This window comes from Hippocampus zosterae, chromosome 3 (assembly GCF_025434085.1).
Source record: "Hippocampus zosterae strain Florida chromosome 3, ASM2543408v3, whole genome shotgun sequence".
NCBI classification, from domain to species: domain Eukaryota; kingdom Metazoa; phylum Chordata; class Actinopteri; order Syngnathiformes; family Syngnathidae; genus Hippocampus; species Hippocampus zosterae.
Window position 1 is genome coordinate 26,328,177 of NC_067453.1, and position 23,991 is coordinate 26,352,167.

Consider the following 23,991-nt stretch of genomic DNA (forward strand, 5'->3'; position numbering starts at 1 on the left):
CACCACGTGCACCACAACTTAGACCTGCTCCACGCCGGTCCAAAGTGTAGTGAATTTTTTTCCCAAAATTGTCAAGTGCGCCTGGGGGGCATGTCAAAGAAAATGCCCTCGGTCCATCACCAATCGCGAAATATGTAAATAGATCCTATCTAGTTAAATAATTATTCACACTCACATTCAAAGCTAAGGACAATATATTGTGTGATTAACCGAACATCCACGCAGTATTGTCATTTTCATTTCAATGAACAAACCGGCCGAGAAAAAGTCAAAGCAAGCCAGGAACTCAAATTCTCTTGTTTCACTTTTGGGTTTCTCGCCGACACATAAATAACTTATGTTCAATTCCAGCTGCCATTCCAGCTTTCCAAATGAGGACAAGCACCACAGAAAAAAAAGATGAATGTGTGTTGATGTCAATATGTGTGTGAACGACGAGTGACTAGTCCAGGGCTTTCTCTGCTTCTCGCCAAAGAATGGTTTCCAGCCTCATGCCACCATATATCATGAACGTTTTGAGGTGATCCGAGCAAGTTTTTACTTTAGAATTGCGTCGGGCTTTGCTGGGCTATACGTTGCCCTGTTCTTTCAGATCAAGTCCCAAGTGTGCAGGATGGCAACAGTTGGATCCCGAATCCCCGTGAAAAGCATCATTCAAACGACAAAGCGGTGGCCCAATACTTGTTGAACGTGACGTAGGACATTTTCTAGCCCGACGTTGGCCATCATGCTTCATGTTTTGTCAGCTCAAGTGTAGAGACGCCCGACGGCCAGCAGGTGACACTTTTCCCTTTGTTCACTGCAGCGCCATTTGTTTGCTCTGCATGTGCTTTCTGAGCCGCAACTCCCAGTTCATTGCTGTGTGTCTTTGTGTGCGCGTGTGTGTGTGTGTGTCTGTGTGTGTTGAGGTCGTGAGTGCATGTCCGGGATGGCCTTTAAAAAGCTTTCCCCTTCACGGCTCCATCAACAGGCGGGGAGGCCATTCAGCAGCACTGTTGGGCTCTGCTGTTAGTGTGTGTGTGTGTGTCTTTGCACAGTGCTGCAGTCGAACCAAATCTTCATTTCTCCTTCTTTTTCCTTGCGACATTTCATGCCTTTTCACCTTTATGTGGATGTTTTGGCGACTTGATTGAAAGGGGCAAAATGTTACAAATGAAACATTCAGCACAGCCTACGGCCGCAATAATGAACACTTTGTTACATGTCTGCCCCTGCGACTGCGCCACTCAATTCAAACTTAGCTTTATTATCTTTATAAAGGCAGAATCTTTTGCCGCAGCTCAAATGTGGCAACTCATTACACTGCCCAAAGGTACGGTGGATCTGGAATGGGTAAGGGTATTTTGATAAAGTGGTACTTGACTGGCAGACAATTATAAAATGCTCATGAGACTGGTTTTCGTGACTATTGTCCATGATCCAAGGCCATAGAATTGAATTGAGAGACTCTTTGCTAGGTACGGTCGTGGTGTAGCTAGCATTTCAGTATGAGTACTTGTGCGTGGGGGGCTCCCCTCAGGAGCCCGTCGCGTCAAATGAGTCATTGAACGGATATAAGGCGATGTTTCCCCGGGTTAGTCGCCCATGGATGGCTGTTTTCACCAAAGTTGTGCTGCTCGGCTCAAAAGGAGCGGCTAGCAGCTACCACCTCTGTCTGCTAGCAGCTAGGCTAGGCTAGCAGAGGCAGAGGAGGAATTCAAGGAGTGAAGGCAACTGGAAACCATGTTACGGTGCAACTGAACAGCTCAATTACCAGGAATATTGGAAAAGATTCGACAGCTTCAATAAGCCCAACTTGCGTTGTGATGTCATGGCCTCTTTTATTATGAGTCATTATTTTTCATATAATACCGGACTCCTTTTCTTTACGAAAAGCAAGTAACATAAACAATGTTGGTGGTTATTTCAATGGGGAAATGTAGTTTGATATCCTTGATCCATTTGACAGCAAAACATAAATTTTCCATGCATCTCAGAGTTTGGACGCTTTTCCAAAATGAAACCACTGCTTCTACTATGAACAGAGTCTTCTGTGACACAAGTCTCTCCACATTTGTAGGTGTAAGGTGTGAGTACTTTTGCCACCTCTGCTAGCTTCAGCTGGAAAAACAGCACCACGGAGTTCATTCCTCTTGCTCTTCGTGCCTTTCCGTGCCCCTTTTTGTCAGCAGCCCTGACTTGACCGTGCCCTGAAGGCGGGCGAGGACAGCGAGGCCAACTGAGGTCAGCTGGCCCCGCCGCTTCCACCCGCCGACACAAGTGTCGACGCTCGTAAATCTTGCCGTGCCGTGTCATGAGAAATTTGTCCCAGCGGCGTGCCCGCCTCCTGCTCCAAAAAAGCCAGACTGGAGCTCCAGTGGCGAGCCGCGACATCTTTTTGTGTCCCCTCTTCCCCCCACCCCGCCACTGACGTCACGGGCATCGCCGCATAGGCAGGCAGGTGTCCAAAGTGCTGTGGTCAGTACATATGGAGCTCCCATCCGAGTTGGTCACTTACACTCGGATGTGAGTTTTATCCTGGCATCTTGACGTTCGACTACTGTTGGCTGGCAAAATAGATCGCTTTCCTTGCGCACATATATGGCACTTTTTTTAAACCATCCATTCATTCATTTTCTGATTCGCTTCTCCCCACAGGAGTTGTGGTGCTGGAGCCTCTCCCAGCTGGCTTTGGGCAGTAGGCGGGGTACACCCTGAACTGTTTGCCAGCCAATCGCAGGGCACACAGAGACGAAAAACCATCCACGCACAAACCTAGGGAGAATTTGGCGTGTTCAATCAGCCTGCCATACATGTTTTTGGAATTTGGGAGGAAACCGGAGCACCCGGAGAAAACCCACGCAGGCCCGGGGAGAACATGCAAACTCCACACAGGGAGGCCGGAGCTGGAATTAAAACTGCCGCTACGTTATCATCCAAGCTAGTTTCTCGTCTTATGTCAATGTTCCCGAGGAGGCAGTTGTTCCATTAACCTGCCGTGCCGAAAACCCACGCAGGCCCGGGGGAGATCCCCAAAGATGTGCATTCTAAAATTAACCTACAGACAACGCTTTCAGTAGGTGTAAAACGCAGGATTACAGAGGATAACATTCAATTACGAGAACAAAATAATAGTTTTGCTGAAACTCTTCGTACTTCCTATTTTGTTCTTAATTTGCAAATTGCCATCTAGTGGTCGATGGAAATTTCCAACTTTGTAAATTCCCAGAATTTTGCAACCCCATGACCAGCACCTGTCTTTGCTAAGACTGCTTTCAAACACAACCCCTCCCGCCCCCCACCCCCTTATTTGCTTTGCGTAACAGACACTTGCCTCTACACTCCATCAGACATCTGTTTTAATATTCCGCCATTCTTCCCTCTCGCTCGTTTCCAAGTTCACTGAGGTTTTTCTGGTCACTCCAAATTTCCATTGGCAGCAAGCGAGGCAACCCCAGGGTGGTGCCTCCTGGAGGGCTTTCAGGACACTGGGGCCAGCCTCTTGAGAGTTAGACGGGTGCCTTTTTCTTCGCGGTGGCTTCCTCGCCAAAAGAAGGCCCTTCCTCCTCTAAGGGCACGGCGAGTACAGCGCGGGATAGGCTGTTTCAAAACAGTGTGTTGCGGTTGGATTTTTCACCACCCCACCCTTGTGTTTGGCGGCGAATGCAGCAAATTCTGAACTCGGGATTAAGGTCTTCCACAACTGCATCGATTTGGGCGGAACAACTCCGATTTGTTTCCTGATTGACGAGGCCGCACTCCAGGAATGACAAATGACAAATCGTCCGTTTTCAAGTGGTGTCTCGGGGGACATATTTGTGAAAAATGACTTTTTTCATTGCCTGTATACAAATAATCCCGTGTAGTGTCTGGCCCTGCACACCCTCTGCGTGTGAATAATAACATGCCAAACAGCCCGCTTTTTAAACAAGGTGTCAACATTTGAACACCCAAAATTTGCACGTGATAAATTTAATGTAAATCATGTAAATGTAAATCATGGCATCAAACTAAAAATGAAAAGAGCCTTGAAATGCCCCTCCCACACGCTGTTATCACAATGAAACAACAACAAAAAAATTCCAGTTAAAAAAAAAACTGTCGAAGTTGCTGATGGTGTAGTGATACGTTCTGTGTGCGGGCAGCGTGTGATCAGCGTGGATGTGGGTAGGAGGGGTTGTTTGTCTCTTTAAGTCCCCTGCGACTGACAGGCGACCAGTTCAGGGTGTCGTCCGCTTTCCGTCCAAAGCCAGTGTTGAAAATGGATGGGGAAGTCAACCCCCCAAAAAAATGAATACATGGAAGGCAAGTACGTCGCGTTGCAATTTTCACACATTGAGTCACAATCGAACCAGGAAGTATCAAGAATGCAATTTTTCTTTGATTCAGGAAATGGCCTTTTAAAATATAAATGGGCGCACGTCGCTTTTCATGACTGATCAACCATGGCGGAGGTCTGTGCTCCAGGATACTCTTTGTGAGTCATCACGAATTGAGTCATCACCCCCCACCCCCCTTATCCCTCCACCCAGAATGCACACGGTAGGGTCCATCCGTCTTTTGGAACCAGAGAGTCATCTACTTATTAACAAGAATACAGAAAACGCATTCAGAGATTTAGTTTTTTGTTTTTGAAGAATGTGTATGCATCACGATGGAAACAATCTCTTTGCCCCCAGACCACAACGGTATAGCGTCTTGTCTGTCTCACATCAGCCGCTATTAAATAGGAAGTAGCCTGCGAGCTAATTTATGATTTTTTTTCTTCACTTCAAAGAAAATCAGTTTGAGTTATGATGTGACGCCCCCGACCCTCGAGTCAAAATGGTAGTTAAGACGGTTATTTATATTGAACATCCAACCTCATTTTCCATAAATCACTAAGTGGATTGCCCACCGTCTGCTGACCCCAGATTTCAGTCGTTGTACTCGCCTTTATTTTTGTGAATGAGGAAGTAGCCTCCTAAATTACGGATGGACTTGGTCTTTGATGACTCAATGGGACCGTCCGTCAATGCAGGAAAATAATACGGGTCACTCCAAATCTTGACACTTGGGGCCCAATTTGGAGATTTTCACTTGCCAGCGGTTTAGACATGAATGCCTGCATGTTGATATGTTGAGTTGTTCTAAGTGGGACGCCACAGGATACGACTATTCAAAGTGTCTTGTCTTTGGTGTGAAATACTGTATATGTGTTGAGTCCTATGGACTCTGTTGACTGGCGCGTCTCACCACGAGACGACTGTTGCGGCTCGAGGTTGTGCGTCAATCCCCAACCGGGCATGCCCGCGACTTTGCTATTAATCCCACAGGATAGGAAACTACAGGGTGGCTGATTTATTTTTTTTATTGGGGGGATGGGGCTGGCGAAAATATCTTTTTGACATTTAAAAAAAATGCCTGTGAGAATACAACAAGAGGTGAATGAGAAGGAAATGACATGGAAAACAGCTGCGCAGCGAGCAAGTGAACTTCCTCTGTTCTGCGTTGCCATGGTAGCCGACATGCCTTGATGGGCTTCTATGAGCAAATGGGCTCCAACTCAGGAGAGCCAAATATTTGCAAGTGAGTGTATTACACAACATACATCCAAAGAAACGCTTTGCGCTCCGCATTGTTTCTGCTGCTCTGAGCCGCTCGAGTGAATGAAGGATTGAAGGGAGGCTGGTGCCGTCATAGCCCTCAGTCTGTTTTTGACTTGAAGAGGCCTTTTTTGGACAAGAGGCCTTTGTGGCCATGAGGGGAGTAGCTGAGGACTCTGGGATATCTCAGCCTCAGCCTTTGTGTTCACTACTCCACCTTGTCTTGTTTTGTAGCAATCTAGTAATCTCTCTCTCTCCCTCTCTCTCTCTCTCTCTCTCTCTCTCTCTCTCTCTCTCTCTCTCTCATGAAACAGGCCTAACCAAAAATAATGGGACCCCTCGAAAAAATTGAAAATAATGTTCAACCAAGGTGTGTCCTCTAATTAGCATCACAGTTGTCCTCAAACCAGTACGCAGTCGGTCGGCCTATTTAAAGGGTGACAAGTAGCCACTGTGCAGTTTGGTGACATGGTGTGTATCACACGCTTAACATGAACCAGAGGGAGTTAATCTCGGGAGATTCGACAGCAAATAACGTACAAGTATGTTACAGGTTAAGGCCATAGAGCCGTCTCCAAGCAGCTCGATGATGCCGTGACCACAGTTGAACATTCATTCATTCATTCATTCATTCATCTTCCTAACCGCTTGATCCTCACTAGGGTCGCGGGGGGTGCTGGAGCCTATCCCAGCTGTCTCCGGGCAGTAGGCGGGGGACACCCCGAATCGGTTGCCAACCAATCGCAGGGCACACAGAGACGAACAACCATCCACGCTCACACTCACACCTAGGGACAATTCAGAGTGTTCAATCAGCCTGCCATACATGTTTTTGGAATGTGGGAGGAAACCGGAGCACCCGGAGAAAACCCACGCAGGCCCGGGGAGAACATGCAAACTCCACACAGGGAGGCCGGAGCTGGAATCCAACCCGGTACCTCTGCACTGTGAAGCCGACGTGCTAACCACTGGACTACCGGGCCGCCTACAGTTGCACATATTATTCCCAAATTTCTTGGAGTGGCTGCAGAAGGAAAATTGATATTAAATTAAAACAGAAATAACAAGAAAAAGAACCTGGAAAAGCCAAAGAAAGCAAAGATGAACGCCGCATATAAAGTACATCAGTGTCCGATAACATCATCCATAGTTATTTGAGCCCAGCTTCTGGGGGAGAACGTCCTATAGACAGAAAAGACAAAATGGGAACTTTTTGCAAATTCACACCCGTTCTATGTTCACACGCAAAAATGAAGCATCCCGAGAACAGAACAGTGTACTGACTATGAAATGCGGAGGAGGCTCTGTTATGTTCTGGGGCTGCTTTGCTACATCCGGCACATGGTGTCTTGAATCCTTACGGTCTACAATGAAATCTCGAGACTCTCATGGTATTCTGCAGAGAAATGTGCCGCCCAGCATCAGAAAGCTTGGCTACGTGCCACAGGATTGATCTAAATCCTTCTGAGCATTTGTAAAAGGAGCTTCTGGAGACAGCCCCCTTCAAGCCCCCTTTTTTCACATGAAGAGTGGGCCAGAATGCCTGTTGAAAGTTGCAAGAGTCTCATTGAAAGTTACAAATAAAAAAAATAAAAAATAAATAAAATCTTTGATCGCAGTCATGACCTCAAAACCTGCAAAAAAAGAAAAAATGTGGCCAAACGTTTTTTTTTTTTGCTCCAGGCTTCTCCACTTCATGGTGTCTGCCATCGGCATCTCGTCACTTCTCTCACATCGATGGCCCACTCATTGCATCATCTTGAAGCTTGGCAACATGTAACTGTGAGATCACGCCAATGTCCGGTTGCCTCACAAGGTCAAAAGCTGGCAGGGATGCAAGAATCTTTAAAACAAATCAAAGGAGATGCCAAAGCACCTTCTTTGTTGTCGGCGGAGGCAGCCAAACTCAAACATGGCGGTCGTTTGCGCTTCGGGTTGCTGCACACAAGGTGCAACCGTTGAGGAATTCAGCACTTTGGACAGCACCTAGACCAGCACTCACCGCACAAAAATTCCAACACTGCACTCCCAAAAGCGGGTCCAGGAATGCTTTGTGGTCAGAAATGGGACCGCATTCCTACAAAGGTGCAGTAGGCAACAGGGCAGGGCATTTCTTATCTGACTAAGATGTAAGCCTCGACTTATTTGTTCCGAAATGACAGCAATCATTTAGTCACCCCATAGAGACGATGTGCAGAGTACACGATAAAATAATCACTCTTTATTAGGCCCGCAATGGGAAATTCCAGTTTGACAGCAGCCAACTGGTAAGCTGTCGGCAGTGATGATCAGATGGAGGATTGCAGTACACGTTTCTGCCACTATGGGGCGCCTAAGAATATGTTCCGGCCGCCACAAGACAATTTCTCGGTCACCCTCCAAGACATACAAAGTGGCACTTGGAGTCTTTTGATTTTTCTGGATGTGACTGGTGGAAGAAAAGGATCCTGCGGTCAAATTGTCCATAGGTGTCAAAAGTCTTTTTTTTTTTTTTTTTTTTGCATCAGCCACCTCCTCAGACATCCCAACCTTCTCTTTCCCCATTTTGCAGGCAGCCGGGAAGCGGCGTTCACCTACGCCATCACGGCAGCGGGCGTGGCCCACGCCATCACGGCGGCGTGCAGCCAAGGCAACCTGAGCCAGTGCGGCTGCGACCGGGAGAAGCAGGGCTACTACAATCAAGAGGAGGGCTGGAAGTGGGGCGGCTGCTCGGCCGACATCAAGTACGGCATCGAGTTCTCCCGCCGGTTCGTCGACGCCCGCGAGATTAAGAAGACCCCACGCCGCCTGATGAACCTGCACAACAATGAGGCGGGGAGAAAGGTATTTCCGAGTTGAATCAGGAAGTAGTGTGTGCGTGTGTGTGTGTGTGTGTGTGTGTGTGTACAGTATATATATATATATATATTATAATATATATATATATTAGATTATATATATAATATATATATATATATATATATAGGGCCGCCTATATATATATATATATATATATATATATATATATATATATATATATATATATATATATATATATATATATATATATATATATATATATATATATATATATAGGCGGCCCGGTAGTCCAGTGGTTAGCACGTCGGCTTCACAGTGCAGAGGTACCGGGTTCGATTCCAGCTCCGGCCTCCCTGTGTGGAGTTAGCATGTTCTCCCCGGGCTTGCGTGGGTTTTCTCCGGGTGCTCCGGTTTCCTCCCATATTCCAAAAACATGCGTGGCAGGCTGATTGAACACTCTAAATTGTCCCTAGGTGTGAGTGCGAAAGGTTGTTCGTTTCTGTGTGCCCTGCGATTGGCTGGCAACCGATTCAGGGTGTCCCCCGCCTACTGCCCGAATACAGCTGGGATAGGCTCCAGCACCCCCCGCGACCCTAGTGAGGATCAAGCGGCTCAAAAGATGAATGAATGAATGAATGAATGAATATATATATATATATATATATATATATATATATATATATATATATATATATATATATATACCGGGTTCGATTCCAGCTCCGGCCTCCCTGTGTGGAGTTTGCATGTTCTCCCCGGGCCTGCGTGGGTTTTCCCCGGGTGCTCCGGTTTCCTCCCACATTCCAAAAATATGCGGGGGGTGCCCATATATATATATATATATATATATATATATATATATATATATATATATATATATATATATATATATATATATATATATATATGGGCGGTCTGGAACGCCATTGGTTAGCGCGTCGATCTCACAGTGCAGAGGTACCTGGTTCAATTCCAGCTCCAGCCTCCCTGTGTGGAGTTTGCGTGTTCTCCCCAGGCCTGCGTGGGTTTTCTCTGGGTACTCTGATTTCCTCCCACATTCCAAAAACATGCATGGCAGGCTGATTGAATCTAAATTGTCCCTCGGTGTGAGTGTGAGCGCGGATGTCTTGTTGGTCTCTGTGTGCAGAGACCGCTGGGATAGGCTCTTGCACCCCCGTGACCCTTGTGAGGATCAAGCGGTTCAGAAAATTAATGAATGAAAAAAATATATATATACATGTAATACACACATACACATCCATCCATCCATTTTCTGATCCGCTTTATGCTCACAAGGGTTGCGGGGGCTTTCCCAGCTGTCTTCGGGCAGTAGTATGTTTTTGGAATGTGGGAGGAAACCGGAGTACCCGAAAAAAACCCACGCAGGCACATGGAGAACATGCAAACTCCACACAGGAAGGCCAGAGCTGGAATTAAAACCGCCGCTACGTTATCATCCAAGCTAGTTTCTTATGTCAATGTTCCCGAGGTGGCAGGATTTTCTTCAGCAAAGGCAAACAGTACTCGTGTTCACGTGTGGATGCCCAGATGTGTTCAACTACCCATTTATGAAACCACAATAGCATGAGACTCATAACGTGCTGATTGATCCGTCACGCTCATGTTTGGCTCCGGTCACATTTCTACGCTGCCGTTTCTTTCCGTGGTAACGCTGGCCCGTATCGCGAAATCTGCTCGTCTGTATTCGGCACGCCGGCTGACAAGGGAGCGTGAAGAACAAAATGAAGTGACTCTTTTTCTGACAAATGGTTCAAGGTAGATTTTTTTTTTTGGTTTTGTTTAAGTGGAGTCCGCGGCGGCATGCGTCTGCAGCAGTTGTACGCCCTTGCCAGAACGTACGTACCCCGTCATTCCTTGCAGATCGACAGTGCAGGTTGAGGCAACGTGCGATTTGTCATCATTTTCAGCACAAGTACCGTGGCGCCTCACTTCTGCAAACATCGACCGGTGTCGTCATTGAAATAAGACGTCACAAAACAAAATCCCAAACTGTATGTTGCCTAGTCAAAAGCACCTTCCCTGTGGACTGTCCATCATTGCTTATTGCCCCACGTGTGTGCGCAAGCCAAGAAATTCCGTTGAAAAAAAGGCTCTCTCCAGTCATAAAATCAAGACGAATGAGCTGATAAAAAGGCTCTTTTAACTGTGACCGGACGGTTATAAAAAGCTCTCAAACGTGCGTAAATCAACCGTCGCTGTTTGATGTGATGTGTGGCGTGTGTGTGCGCGCGCTTTGACGGGCGGGCACGCTGGAAGTCGACGTTTACATCTATTTGTCAGGAACTTTGGCGCGCCGCATTCCTTGTGGCTTTTCGGCTCTTTACATTTTTGGAAGTCTTCACCGCGTGGACCAGACCAGACTGGATCGCGAGCCTGCGGAGAATCAGCGAACAACTCCCATGTCGTGTTTGTTTGATGAGGATAATGAGGTGGCAGGAAAAAAAAAAAATCCACTCTGGAGGGGAAAAAAAAAAAAAACCTCGCACACCATGCAACACAAAGTGCCACATCATGGAACAACTCATCTTTCGTCAATGCTCAACTTCAATTTCTCCTCAGTTTGCCCTTGAAATAAGAACAGCTTTGCCCTATTTTTTTTTTTCAAACAGTGAAATTAGATATCATGCTCGTATTGCCCATATGCATATGTGTTGTAATGACTCCCGCATCTGCCCCGGAGAAATCTTTCCACTGTGACATCACACGTACATGGTTGATAGGGGACTACTCAATAACTGTCATCGGAAACAAACCACGACATTGGGATAGTCCAGTGGTTAGCACGTCAGCTTCACAGTGCAGAGGTACCGGGTTCAATTCCAGCTCCGGCCTCCCTGTGTGGAGTTTGCATGCTCTCCCCGGGCCTGCGTGGGTTTTCTCCGGGTGCTCCGGTTTCCTCCCATATTCCAAAAACATGCTTGGCAGGCTGATTGAACACTCTAAATTGTCCCTAGGTGTGAGTGTGAGCGTGGATGGTTGTTCGTCTCTGTGTGCCCTGTGATTGGCTGGCAACCGATTCAGGGTGTCCCCCGCCTACTGCCCGAAGACAGCTGGGATAGGCTCCAGCACCCCCCGCGACCCTAGTGAGGATCAAGCGGCTCGGAAGATGAATGAATGAATAATATTGGGGGCGCGGGGGGCTTCCAGAATGCACCATAACACACCATGAATGTTACCAGTAGATGTGGACTTCACTAGTCAACTAGTCAACTAGTCCATGTGTCGACTACTGCACTCTTGATGATTACAGCTCAAGGTCAATTCGTCATGGCGGTTCCCCGCGGCAAAAAAGCAGCGGGGCTTTGACTGCACATGAATACTTGGCAACCATCACCAAATGTGCAAGTCGATCCACAGATAGAACCAAAAACACAAGTGCAATGCACGCCCGTCTGAAAAGGCATCCGCTAACCCCGAGCTAACGAGCGGCCGTTAAATTCAGCCGTCAGCAAACTCACCATCCGTCCACCTGCAATTTTGAAGTACCAAAAAAATTGCTGTAGTGCAGTGGTGTCGGTCATTTTAATCGCAGACCATATTTTAGTTACAATTTCTCTAGGAGGGCTATTATGACTGAAACCATATCAAGAAGTTGAGAATAACGGTTTATTCACCTATTGTTGAAGTTACTGTCATGACGGGTTTGGTAACAAGCTGAGAGCTTATTTATTACAAACAGAATTTGAAATGTTGGCAGACCACATAAAATAATGTGGCAGGCCAGATCTGGCCCCCGGGCCTTAGGTTTGACATCTGTGTGCTGTCGTGGTTGATCAATGATCCGGTATGATTGTGAGCGCGGATAGTTTTTCGCCGATGTGTGCCCGCGATCGGCTGGCAAAAACCAAAAAGACGGCTGAGATCGGTTCCAGCACGCCCGCGGCCCTCATGAGGATTCGCGGAAAATTGATGGCTGGAGGGAATGATGCTTTACACATGAGTGAAAATGAATATGGGCTTGAAATATCAGCTCTCAACCCCCCCTGACTACTAATAATCAGTATGAGCCCGGAAATGAAACATATCAGTCTACCCTGATCGCTCGTCTAGTTCATCCGCCTTGATCGGGATCTTTCATCCCAAATTTCTTCCATTCCACAGGTTCTAGAAGAAAGGATGAAGCTGGAATGCAAGTGCCACGGCGTCTCGGGCTCTTGCACCACCAAGACATGTTGGACGACGCTCCCCAAGTTCCGGGAGATCGGCTACGTGCTCAAGGACAAGTACAACGAAGCCGTGCACGTGGAGGTGATGCGGGCCAACCGCCTGCGCCAGCCCAGCCACCTGAAGGTGAAGCAGACTCAGGGCTACCGCAAGCCCATGGACACGGACCTCGTGTACATTGACAGGTCGCCCAACTACTGCGAGGAGGACGCGGCCACGGGCAGCGTGGGCACCCAGGGCCGCCTGTGCAACCGCACCTCGCCGCACACGGACGGCTGCGACCTCATGTGCTGCGGGCGAGGCTACAACACGCACCAGTATACCAAAGTGTGGCAGTGCAACTGCAAGTTCCAGTGGTGCTGCTTCGTCAAGTGCAACACGTGCAGCGAGCGGACCGAGGTGTTCACCTGCAAGTAAAGGACCAGGAGGCCCGATCGGGACCATTGACAGATTTTTGCCATTGACGCGATCGGCTCCTCACGGCATCGTTTTGCACACATGAATCTTTACGTTGCTTTTCACAGAGTCAAATGCAAACTCCCAGGATGCGACTTCATGCGAGGAGTGACTGCAAGATGAGGGACAGTCCATCCCCTCCCCCCTTCCTGTCCCCACACCCCAAAGGTGAGAAGTGCACTTGGGGATTTTCAACACCCACCAGAGCCTCACGAATGGCAAAGAGCCATTCGTCAATGAGCGAAAACCTCAGTGGGTTTTTTTTTTTTTCTTTGAGCGCTGAAGTGGACGTGGATGACCCTGGGGCGCACATTGGGACATATTTTTGAAAGCAAGGTGCGTTGAGGTGTACCAAAAAAAAAACAACAACCATATATATCATATATATGTATATATATATATATATATATATATATATATATATATATATATATATATATATATATATATATATGTATGTATATGTGAGCAGAGAACTCTGTGGAAGCCTCTGCTACCAACTGGAATAAGGTGGAGTTAATGTTAGTCTTCCAGTCACACTGGAACTGTCTGTACTGAACACTGAAAAATAAATTGTTTATTTATGTAATAGTATCTTTAAAAAAAACAAAACAAAAAATAAAGCACTAACGGGTAGAGATGTCTCTTTTTTTTTTGTACTAAGTGTAAAGAAAGTACTTTAGGAGCTTTGACTGAAGCTGTATGTCTCTTAAGATCACACCCCCATTTGACCCTTTAACACCTCATCTTCTCTTGTTAAAAAGAGCATCGCCTAAAAACATGTCCGACGTTCCCAATGCTTTGGCTCTATTTAAAGTGTTGCATCATGTGTTTTGTTCACGCGCCGTTGCTGGCGTGCAGCGACGTCTTGTTGGATGTTGGAGCGGCGGGAATGTTCCTGGAAAGCTGGATGTTGTTGTCGAGTGCTGCACTGATACTTTCTCTTCAGTCGTGCGAAATAAAAGTCCCCCTTTTGAAAAGTGCTCGCCAAGTCACGTTTGTTTGATGTTGTCGCAGACCTTTCCCCATATTGCCTGCACATACACTCGCTTAATATGACGTTTAGATTCGCATTTAGCCATTTGCAGAGTGGACCAAAATGCATTGAAACACTTTGACTAGAACTTCGCGGAAGACAAAAACAAATGTCGCAGAACACGTCAGATGTGATTTTTAGGATAAGAATGTTAAAATGTCCCACGTCAACTGATTTCACTGTTCACGGTTTTCACTGATTATTTAACTTCAACCCTTACATGCACCCAGGAACCTTATAACACGATAAGCTGTCCACTCTAGTAACCACTGTCCCTCAAAGGCTTAAACGTCACTTGCCCGAAAATGTGTGTGTGTTCTCAGAATGAACCTCCGGTAGCGAACAATGAAATAAACAAGTCACATTGTTCACAATTCAATAGGCAATCAATTGTGCGTATTGCCATTCAGTGCAAACACATTCTGTCGAACGTGTTGCTCTTTGTTGTTCTTGCGATGATAATGATGAGGAGGAAGAGGATTGTTATTTTTAATTATTACCAAGAGGAGTTTTGTGTTTTGGATTAAAACAAAACCAAAAATAAATCTGAACACACTTGTTCTACAAAGGAGAGTAAAAATAAACAGTCTGATTCTAAGATACAAAAAAAAATAAAATGAATACATTTTGGGGTGAAAAGAACCCCCTCCTCCCCTCAAAAGAAAATCCACCTTTTCTTTTAGGTTAAATCCAAAATGCATACAGTATAATATATATATATATATATATATATATATATATATATTTCTATTTTGGATAATACAAAAAAAACTTGGGACATTGGGAGATGTGTTATTTTCAGTGGGCAGTGACAATAAACATTGATCTAAAGTAATTTGTATACAGCCTTATCATGGGAAAAAAAAATCATTCTTTGTGACAACAATCCATCCATCCATTTTCCGATCCGCTGTATCCTCACAAGTGTCGCGGGGGTTGCTGGAGCCTATGCCCGCTGTCTTCGGGCAGTAGGTGGGGGAAACCCTGAACTATCTGCGCTCACATTCACACCTAGGGACAATTTAGAGTGAGCCTGCCATGCATGTTTGCAATGTGGGAGGAAACCAGACTATCCGGAGAAAAGCAACATAGGCACCGGGAGAACATGCAAACTCCACACAGGTAGGCCGGTGCTGGGATCGAACCCGGTACCTCTGCACTGTGAGGTCGATCCACTAACCATCATCGTCCACCGTGCCGCCTTTTCATTTCACCAATATTTTTTTTTCCAACAAAGTGGGTTTTAGATACATGTATTTCACTGAACAGCAACAACAAACACCCCCTTATCAGTGAAATGTGAGCGACACACTTTGAAACATTTTTGACATCATACAGAACAACATGTCCTTGGACCCGAAGTCAGGAATCCACATTTTTCATTTTACGGCTAAAAGCATGTTGCTACAAGAATGTTCCTGCTCTGTCGAGTGGCCCCGCACATAACCAAGCCTATTATTTCCATAAATCCTCTCCCCTTCAAGGAAAAGCACACAAGTTAAAATCTGGTCATCACTGTGTGTGTGTGTGTGTGTGTGCGTGTGTGTGTGTGCATGTGTGTGTGTGTGTGTGTGTGTGTGCGTGTGTGTGTGTGCGTGTGTGTGTGTGTGTGCGTGTGTGCGTGTGTGCTTGTGTGCGTGTGTGCGTGTGTGCGTGTGCGCGTGTGCGTGTGTGTGTGTGTGCGTGTGTGTGTGTGTGTGTGTGCGCATATGTGCAATATTGGCACATATTGAGCCAAACGTCATGTCAAATGTCTGTTTCTAGGCATTCCAATAAGGCTTAATACACCAGCTGGCAGTTTTGTTGAGAGGTATAAATCATTCAAAATGAATGATAAATAAATTGGACATGCTGGTAATGCGCTGCGGTCGTGTGTCTTCATTGTGGCGTGCATACAACACGAGTCCATGACCTCTCTCAGGAGCTTCCTTCACACATTCGACATGAGAGGAGCGGCCAAATTGCATTTCGTGACCGTTTCAGTGAGCACCCGTACCCCCCTGCATTCGAAATAGTTCATTATTCATCAAGTAGGAAACCCTCTCTAATTGGGGACGTGTGTTGTGGGCGCTTTGGGACACCGCAGTGCGTTACCTCATTGCTTCACTTTGCATGATTATTTGCTTTAGTGGCTGCCAATGCGGTAAATGATATGAGAGTTGAAAAAAATGGTAGGTTGGGGAGATTGTGAAATATTGTGTACTCGGCGGATCTGCACGCAAATGTACCTTTGTGGCAGGAACGCTTCCAACTTTATTCAACTTGATTTATAGTGCACTTCAAAAACAGCCATAGCTTCATACAAATTCCCACCCAGGGCTTGATTTCCTTTAGAGAGGACAAAAGTTCCTTCAGTAGAACGTATCCTTTTTGCTTCGCTGAATGTGTGGATCTGACCTTCAGCCACATAATAGTTAAGGGAAATACCATGCTTTCTTAAGATGGAACCTAGGGGTAGCAAATACAATGAAAACAGCAGGGGCCTCAAAATTGAACCATGTGGAACACCATACAGCGGTGGGGCAAATGGAAGCAGCTGCCAAGTAGTATCTCACCATCGATTTTTTAACAAAACAGGCTACTCATATGCATCTGACCTATTTTCACTTGATTCTAGACTTCCAGTCTTGAGGCGACCTAATGATGCCGGTCTCCTGTGGAATGAAGACGCTGTGGACCTGTACAACACCTCTCAGACGGTTGGCATGTCCAAGAGTATTTTCAAGACTTTCAATTGATTAACAGTGTTTAGAAAATAACAGCGAATGTGGGGGAAAGACCAACAGTGTTGATTTATAAAAAAAATAGAAGTTGACCAAAGCTTCATTTGTTTCATGATTCGATTTGGGACCAACAGGTGGCACTGTAGGGCTCCCCCTGCAGCTATACACCTGTTGGTCATTAGGTAATTAGTGCTTTAAAAGGACTCCCAGCCCGACCACTCATTGTCAGGTCATTGTTGCTGTTTGCTACTGTCATGTTCGTTTGTTTGCTGTTCTTTTGCTGCTGTCAGGTTTGTTTCGGTCGTGTTTTGGTCACGGTTCTGTTTTAGCTTCAGTTGCTATTTTTGTTTGCTACTTTGGACTATGATTGATTTTGGATTTTGTTTTCTCTGTGTTTTATCAATACACTTCTTCAAGTACACCCTGCTCCTCCCTCCTGCATGCTTTTTGGGGTCCACCACCACCACGCAACGTGACAATTTGTTGTCATGAACTCGAAAATTGCAGTTGAATCTTTACCTCCATTCAACAGTAAAAATATTGCTTATTGTGTGTGTGCGCACACTTCGAACTAAATTGGGTGAGAACAAAGTGAAGACAACAGTTGATTTTTTTTTTTGTTGTGATAACTGGATCCCCGCTGCCCTCCATATTTTTCATCAGGATATTACCTACAGTATGTTGGCCTTAGTGGAAGTTTGAGCTCAACTGCTCTTGTTTTGTTATGCATTTTGTAAAAAAGAAAAAAACACCAACAAAAAAATAAATAAATAAATTTGTATTACATTCTAACAGAATATGTTTTAGAATGATCTCTACACACAGCGGATAATCTATAAAGAATATTTGAAGGGCACTGGATTACACCGTGGCACTTGCTCCATTGGCAGAGCAAAGCAGAATCGGAGAATGTTGAAGAGTGTCATGCAAATGAGCTTGAACGAAGGAGAAGGCGGCTCAGTGTCCCTTTTGTTTTCAGACACACATTGAGCCCGAAAAGTTCTTGTTAAGATGGACGGGATGGCTCGACGGAAACAAGGACGTGCATGTGTTGGCCGGAAAAGTGTGAAAAGGGCGCTCGTCATGGAGTAGGAGAAGGAGCTAATTGAGAGGAGTTGGCACCGGGTGCGGATTTGGCTGCAGAATCAACAGTGTGCGACGCATGCTAATGCTACAGTGCTGTTCAAAAAGACTATTGAGAATCACTCGGAGAGCTCAGACCATCACAAAGGCAAAGTCAAAAATGGTTTCTTCCATTGCATAGACCCTTCAGATAAAACATAATGAGTTCATTTTTGCATCATTATGCAAGAATTAAATATAAAAGGCAAAATACAATGAAATCTAAGATGGAAAAAAGGGGAAAAAAGAGGATGCAATGTAGTTTTCGCAGTCACTTATTTACTTTTATTTGACAAGTAATTTTATTTTAATATTAGTCTAATTACAGAAACAAGGTTGCAAAGCCATGCTCAAAAACTCAAGTGCGCCGACAACACCACAGTCATCGGCCTCATCAAAGACGGCGACAAGACTGAGTACCGACAAGAAGTGGAGCAGCTTGCGCTCTGGTGCAGCCAACACAACCTGGAGCTGAACACCCTCAAGACTGAAGAGATGATCGTGGAGTTCAGGAAACCTCCTATGCCACAACTGTCCCTCACACTATCCATTTGCTCTGTGTCAAAAGTCAAGACCTTCAAGTTATCAGTCTCTCAGGACATGAAGTTGAGGGGGCCAACATGAAGTCCATTCTGAAAAAGGCCCAGCAGAGGATGTACTTCCTGAGGCTGCTGAGGAAGCATGGCCCGCCACAGGAACGGCTGAGGCAGTTTTACACAGCAGTCATCGAATCAGTCCTGTGTTCATCGTCTGGTTTGGGGATGCCACAAAAAAGGACAAAATCCGATTGCAACGGACAGTTAGAATGGTGGAATATATCATTGGCACCGCCATACTCGCTCTGGAGGTCTCGCACACTGCAAGAAACAAGGTCAGACTGGACCCCCAACACCCTGACCACCACCTCTTCCAGCTGCTCCCTTCAGGTAAGGGCGATAGAACCATGCTCACCAAAACTAGCAGACATTCAGCTTCTTGCCTCTCATCATTAACACCCTAAACAATGACTCAAATCTATAGTGGCCCTTTGAATTTTGCAACATGTGTATTCCTGCACTGATCATTATAGCTTCAGGGTTCGATTCCCTGACGGGCAGTAGCTCTAATTTACAGTGCAGAGGTACCGGGTTCGATTCCAGCTCCGGCCTCCCTGTGTGGAGTTTGCATGTTCTCCCCGGGCCTGCGTGGGTTTTCTCCGGGTGCTCCGGTTTCCTCCTACATTCCAAAAATATGCGTGGCAGGCTGATTGAACACTCTAAATTGTCCCTAGGTGTGAGTGTGAGTGCGAATGGTTGTTCGTCTCTGTGTGCCCTGCGATTGGCTGGCAACCGATTCAGGGTGTCCCCCGCCTACTGCCCGGAGACAGCTGGGATAGGCTCCAGCACCCCCCGCGACCCTAGTGAGGATCAAGCGGTTAGGGGGAAGATGAATGTTCTACACACTTGGCCAATAATTCTGATTCTGAGTTTTAGCTGAAAGGTAGCATAAAAACTGCCCGTGTTAGTTGCTATGCTACCTGATCAAGAAAAAAATAACATTGATGGAAAGACCGTATGTCTTTTTCTGATAATACAAAAAGTGGGGTTCTTTTCGTCTGATTGGAACACCACATTACAGTTGTAAACACAGAAAAACAGAAGACTTACCTTTACACTTAGCATGAGGATGTTATTCCTGCCGAGTCATGTTCACTATTTTGCACTCTTCTTCTAGATGGCTACTAAGAGGATGTTGAGGGACACAATTTCAGAGCAGAATTCCAGGTACTATTATTTGAAATATGTGTCTGCGATTTACCAGATGTTGTGTAGCTTTTGGCGTCGCAAAACTAACCATGTTAAGCTACTGAACGTGAATGAAGTGCGTCTATTTTGGGAATGCATGTAAAATGTAAAACACATGTGAGCTGAGTTAATTTATCTTCTTTGGACCCGCCCTTCTTGAATTTATCCTGAATTTTCCACAAAACACCTGTAGAAATCTTTTCTTATAGCACGATGCCACGCCACATTATCCGTCTGCTGCATGTGAACGGCATTGTGGGCAGCCAGTAGAGCAGAAGTAAGATGGGTTTTGTTCGTTTGTCTGAAGCCCTCAGGACCGGAACTGCATAAGCCCCGCCACACTGTGCCATGGATCATGTAGAAAAGAAAAAGAAAATCAATTTTTTTTCTTGACACTTTGGGACCTTCATCACATGCAACTGGGGCATGTGGATGGTTATTCACCTTTGGTGTTTTGTGGCCAAGTGATGAAGTTTTGCGCGCTATGCTTAGCCCACATGCAACGACGAAAATTAAAACTCTCAAAGGGGCTTAGTTTTTGTACTTGTGTTTTAGGCAGTGTGTAGACCAGAGAATGTGTCATCTCTGTCAAGAATGTACTGCAAGGGGGCAGTGGAAAATATCAAGAACACTATAGAGGACCCTGATTGGAAAAATATTTCTACCTGATGCAACTTTCAACTACAAAAACAATTTGATTTAAAATAAAAATTCACACCCAGAATGTTGGCCGTCCATGACGATTGATGATTCTGATTGGTTGTTAGCTAGTGAATCAGCGCATGAGATGGAACTAGACTATGTGGAAAAAAATTGAAACACGAAACGACTGCAAATCAAATGCCATTTTCCATTAAAATAATTGAATTGAATACAACTTTATTGTCAAATGTGCTGGACGTATGTACAACATACGATCAACAAAATGTTGCTTTTTATTTAGACTTGGTCCCACTTGTATCATGAGTGTGTTTGGCAAGGTTCTGAACATGTGTGCGTTTTAATTTCCTGAAATTCCGACTGCGGATGGTATGATCAGCAATGACTTCTCAGTTACAGAAAGGATGTGCGTCTACCAGCATACATTATTCATGTTTGATTTAACTTTTATGTGTGTTATTTTTTAACTGAATAATTTAGTACAGTTTTGTAAAAAATCTTTCCTACGTTCAAATTTATTAACTAGGGGTGTAACAAAGAATGATTTGAATCGAAACGTAAGTTTTGAAAAACACCAGTGCATCGAATCGAACTGAATAGAATCGTTCCACTTTAAAATGGAACTGCCCTTGAATTGTATCGCACCCCATGTTTCGGGATACTGAACGCATCAAGTTGTCTTTTCTTGGCGAGACGCACACCCCTAGTATTTGCTGTTAATGTTCAAACTGTGCGTGATGTTAATGTTTTCCGAATGAAGCCGCCAACCACTGCGCTTAAGCATCTATTGTTTGCGCATCATGTTAATTTACGGCGGATCTAGCGTATCGGGAGTGAGTCCAACAGTGAGCTTTGGAAAGACGCGGTGACGTGACCGCCGACAAGAGGCCAAGCGTCGGCTTTATGCAAATTATGCAAATCCATCACAGGATGCCGCATGTCACAGTTCACTGACGAGTCACATCACCGCATGGCAGCGAAGCCGAACCAACGACAGACACGGGAGTCCAAGAGACTTGAAGTCATCGCATGCAGAAAACATGCGTAGGACAATCACCGTAGGGCCCGCTCGCTCGTAAGGGATCAGGCAATAAATCCTACTGGGATCATTCACTGTGCAGTGAAATGGCTCGTATAGTCGCTGACGTACACGCCAGCCGCATTTCATTCAAGCAGTACAGTTCAGTTCGACTCGACGGAGGACGGTTTGGAAGGAACAATCTTTATCTGGCTCGAGTTTTCAGTGTTCATGGCAGCCACAACCAGCATCATCGAACGGTCAATGATATTGGTCGTGTGGGGTGGATTGCGGGGATTCAATGTTTCAGTTTTATTTTTAAGTCGGCAATCTAACATGAATGCTCATCATGAGAGTCTTTCAAAGGACATTTTTTTTACTCGTCTTTGACGATGGAATGGATGGAAATCAAACAAGTCAGAGGTCTTGTGAGTTGACACCTGAGATTAGCCAGATCCCAAGTGAGAAAGTCTTCCAGAAGCCACTTTTCAATTACAACCCTGTCTGTCCTCGGAACCAGGAAACTCAATCGTCCGGTGGATGATTGATTATTCTGGGTCAAACCTTTTCAAGTGCTATTTCAGGATGTGGAGGTGATACGAATTCATAAACTCGCCACCGGCCTCGAAACATCACGTGGACAAGTGGGATTGAAGAATGCTTTGTCCTCATTGTCAACAAAAGGGGCAGCGCGACACGCAGCCTGGCCCAATTAAGACAATGAGCTGTGTTTGCATGTTCCTTTAATGTTGTTTTGACTGTTCCATCGTTTGCAGAGTTCTCATCATCTGTTTGATATTAGCGGTGAGGAACACATTGCCACTCAAAGTCAGCCAGGGCCACGTGTGACATCATAGACCACAAGGCCGAGCGGGGGGCATCGTCGAGGACCCTCCTCTGGGGTTGAATGCTCTGACTGCTACCTGACTCTGCATGGAAAGATCTGCAAGTGTATTGAATAAATCATGTGCTTCTGACTTATTCTTTACCTACAGTGTGACATTGCGATGTTGCTGCTTTTCGTTTCACATTCACATACGTGTAGTATAATTTAATATTCTGTGTATACATAACTGGTTATATATCAACAATTTATTGACATTCCTGACTTGCTCTTGCTCACATTTACTTTAGAGCGATTGTCAGGCAAAATCTTTTGTGTTAGCTTTTGTTGCTCTGAATCCCACTCTGCCCTGCTGTTGTATGGTGTTCCACAAGGTTCAATTTTGGGGCCCCTGCTGTTTTCATTGTATTTGCTGCCCCTGGATATCATCTTAGGAAAGCAAGGTATTTCCTTTCGCTGCTATGCGGATGACAGTCAAATCTATACCCCGCTGAGTAAAAAGGAAGCTTTCTCATTAAAACCACTTTGTCCTGTCTGGAGGAAATCAAGGCGTGGATGGCACTGAATTTCCTGAATTTCAATGAGACGGTTTGTCCCAGTGGCACTTGCACATCCCACACTGCTGATTTGGTCCCACTGGTGTCTTATCTAACGCCAGCAGTTTCGAAATTGGGTTGTAAATTGGACAGTGATATTAAATTGTGTGTTGTTGTTGTTACATCCATATTTTTTCCCAATTTTACAGCACCTTGTATGCAGTGTTGGTTGTTTTTAAAGAAGCTCTATGCCTGCGTAGCTATTCTCCGGTCTCCCCGGTTTCCTCCCACATTCCAAAAACATGCACAGTAGTTGGTAATTGATCATTCTAAATTGTCCATAGGTGTGATTGAGATGTGAATATTTCTTAGTCTATGTGTACCCTGCGATTGGCTGGCAACCAGTTCAGGGTTTACCCCGCCTACTGCCCGAAGACAGCTGGGATAGGCTCCAGCAAACCTGCGACCCTTGTAAGGATAAGCGGATCGGCTAATGGATGGATGAAAAGTAATAAAACTAACTCTAATCAAAACTATTCAAACCCTGATTACTAAATACTTATTGGCTGCCCATGTTGTTGCTACAAAATGGTAATGTTCCCATTCTGTGACCAAGACTCCATTCTTTTCTCTTCCTTATCTCTTATAAAACGGTTCTTTACAGAAGCTGTCGGGATTTATATTTGGCGTATAAGCAGGGAAGACATAGCCCCGGGGAAGTTGGTGAGCACACCTGTTTATGTTGGCCTGGCCCACTAAGTGGTGCTTGTAAAATATGAGTGAGGTTAATTTTTGTGTGGGAGACGCCCTCAGGCCTCAAATCCCCAGCAAGGACACCATCAGCAGTCTGAGGACGACGGCACTGGCATGACAACAGGAACTGACCTATTTCCACCTAAAATTTCTCCCTGCCTGCCCCCCTCCCCCATGCAAAGTGTGTGTGTAGGTGAGAGACAGGAAGTGGTGTTTCGTCGTTGCGCAGAGCTCACACATGAGATCCTCGGCTTTTTCCTTGAGGTTATTTTTCGCTTGGTGTTTTGTTTGCAAGAAGTGAGAAAGGTCGGGGTTCTAAAAGCAGACTCCACCACGAGGAAACCGACGAGACCCTTTTCTTGGTACTTTACCCCTCAGCCTCAAATTTGAGGCCAGGCTTAGGGCAAACATTCAAAACCTGAATAGCAGTCGCTGGAACACAGACCTCCACCAAGGCCAAACAAGACGAAATTTGGTGGTACCTCCAAAGTGGAACATGCACATTCCCTTA

The 23,991-nt window shown here is 45.5% G+C and overlaps 1 protein-coding gene and 1 long non-coding RNA gene across 3 annotated transcripts in view; one reads left to right on the top strand and one right to left on the bottom strand.

Moving 5' to 3' along the window:
- wnt7bb (wingless-type MMTV integration site family, member 7Bb) overlaps positions 1-13,987 on the top strand; it is a 39,385-nt gene extending 25,398 nt beyond the window's left edge. For both annotated transcript variants that reach the window (XM_052060784.1, XM_052060783.1), the window contains exons 3-4: positions 8,116-8,387; positions 12,486-13,987. In XM_052060784.1, coding sequence (XP_051916744.1) covers positions 8,116-8,387; positions 12,486-12,965 — 752 coding nt within the window. In that variant the 3' untranslated portion in view covers positions 12,966-13,987. The remainder of the gene's footprint in view (positions 1-8,115; positions 8,388-12,485) is intronic.
- LOC127597630 (uncharacterized) overlaps positions 1-23,991 on the bottom strand; it is a 146,098-nt gene that overhangs the window by 96,565 nt on the left and 25,542 nt on the right. The gene's annotated exons all lie outside the window — the stretch shown is intronic.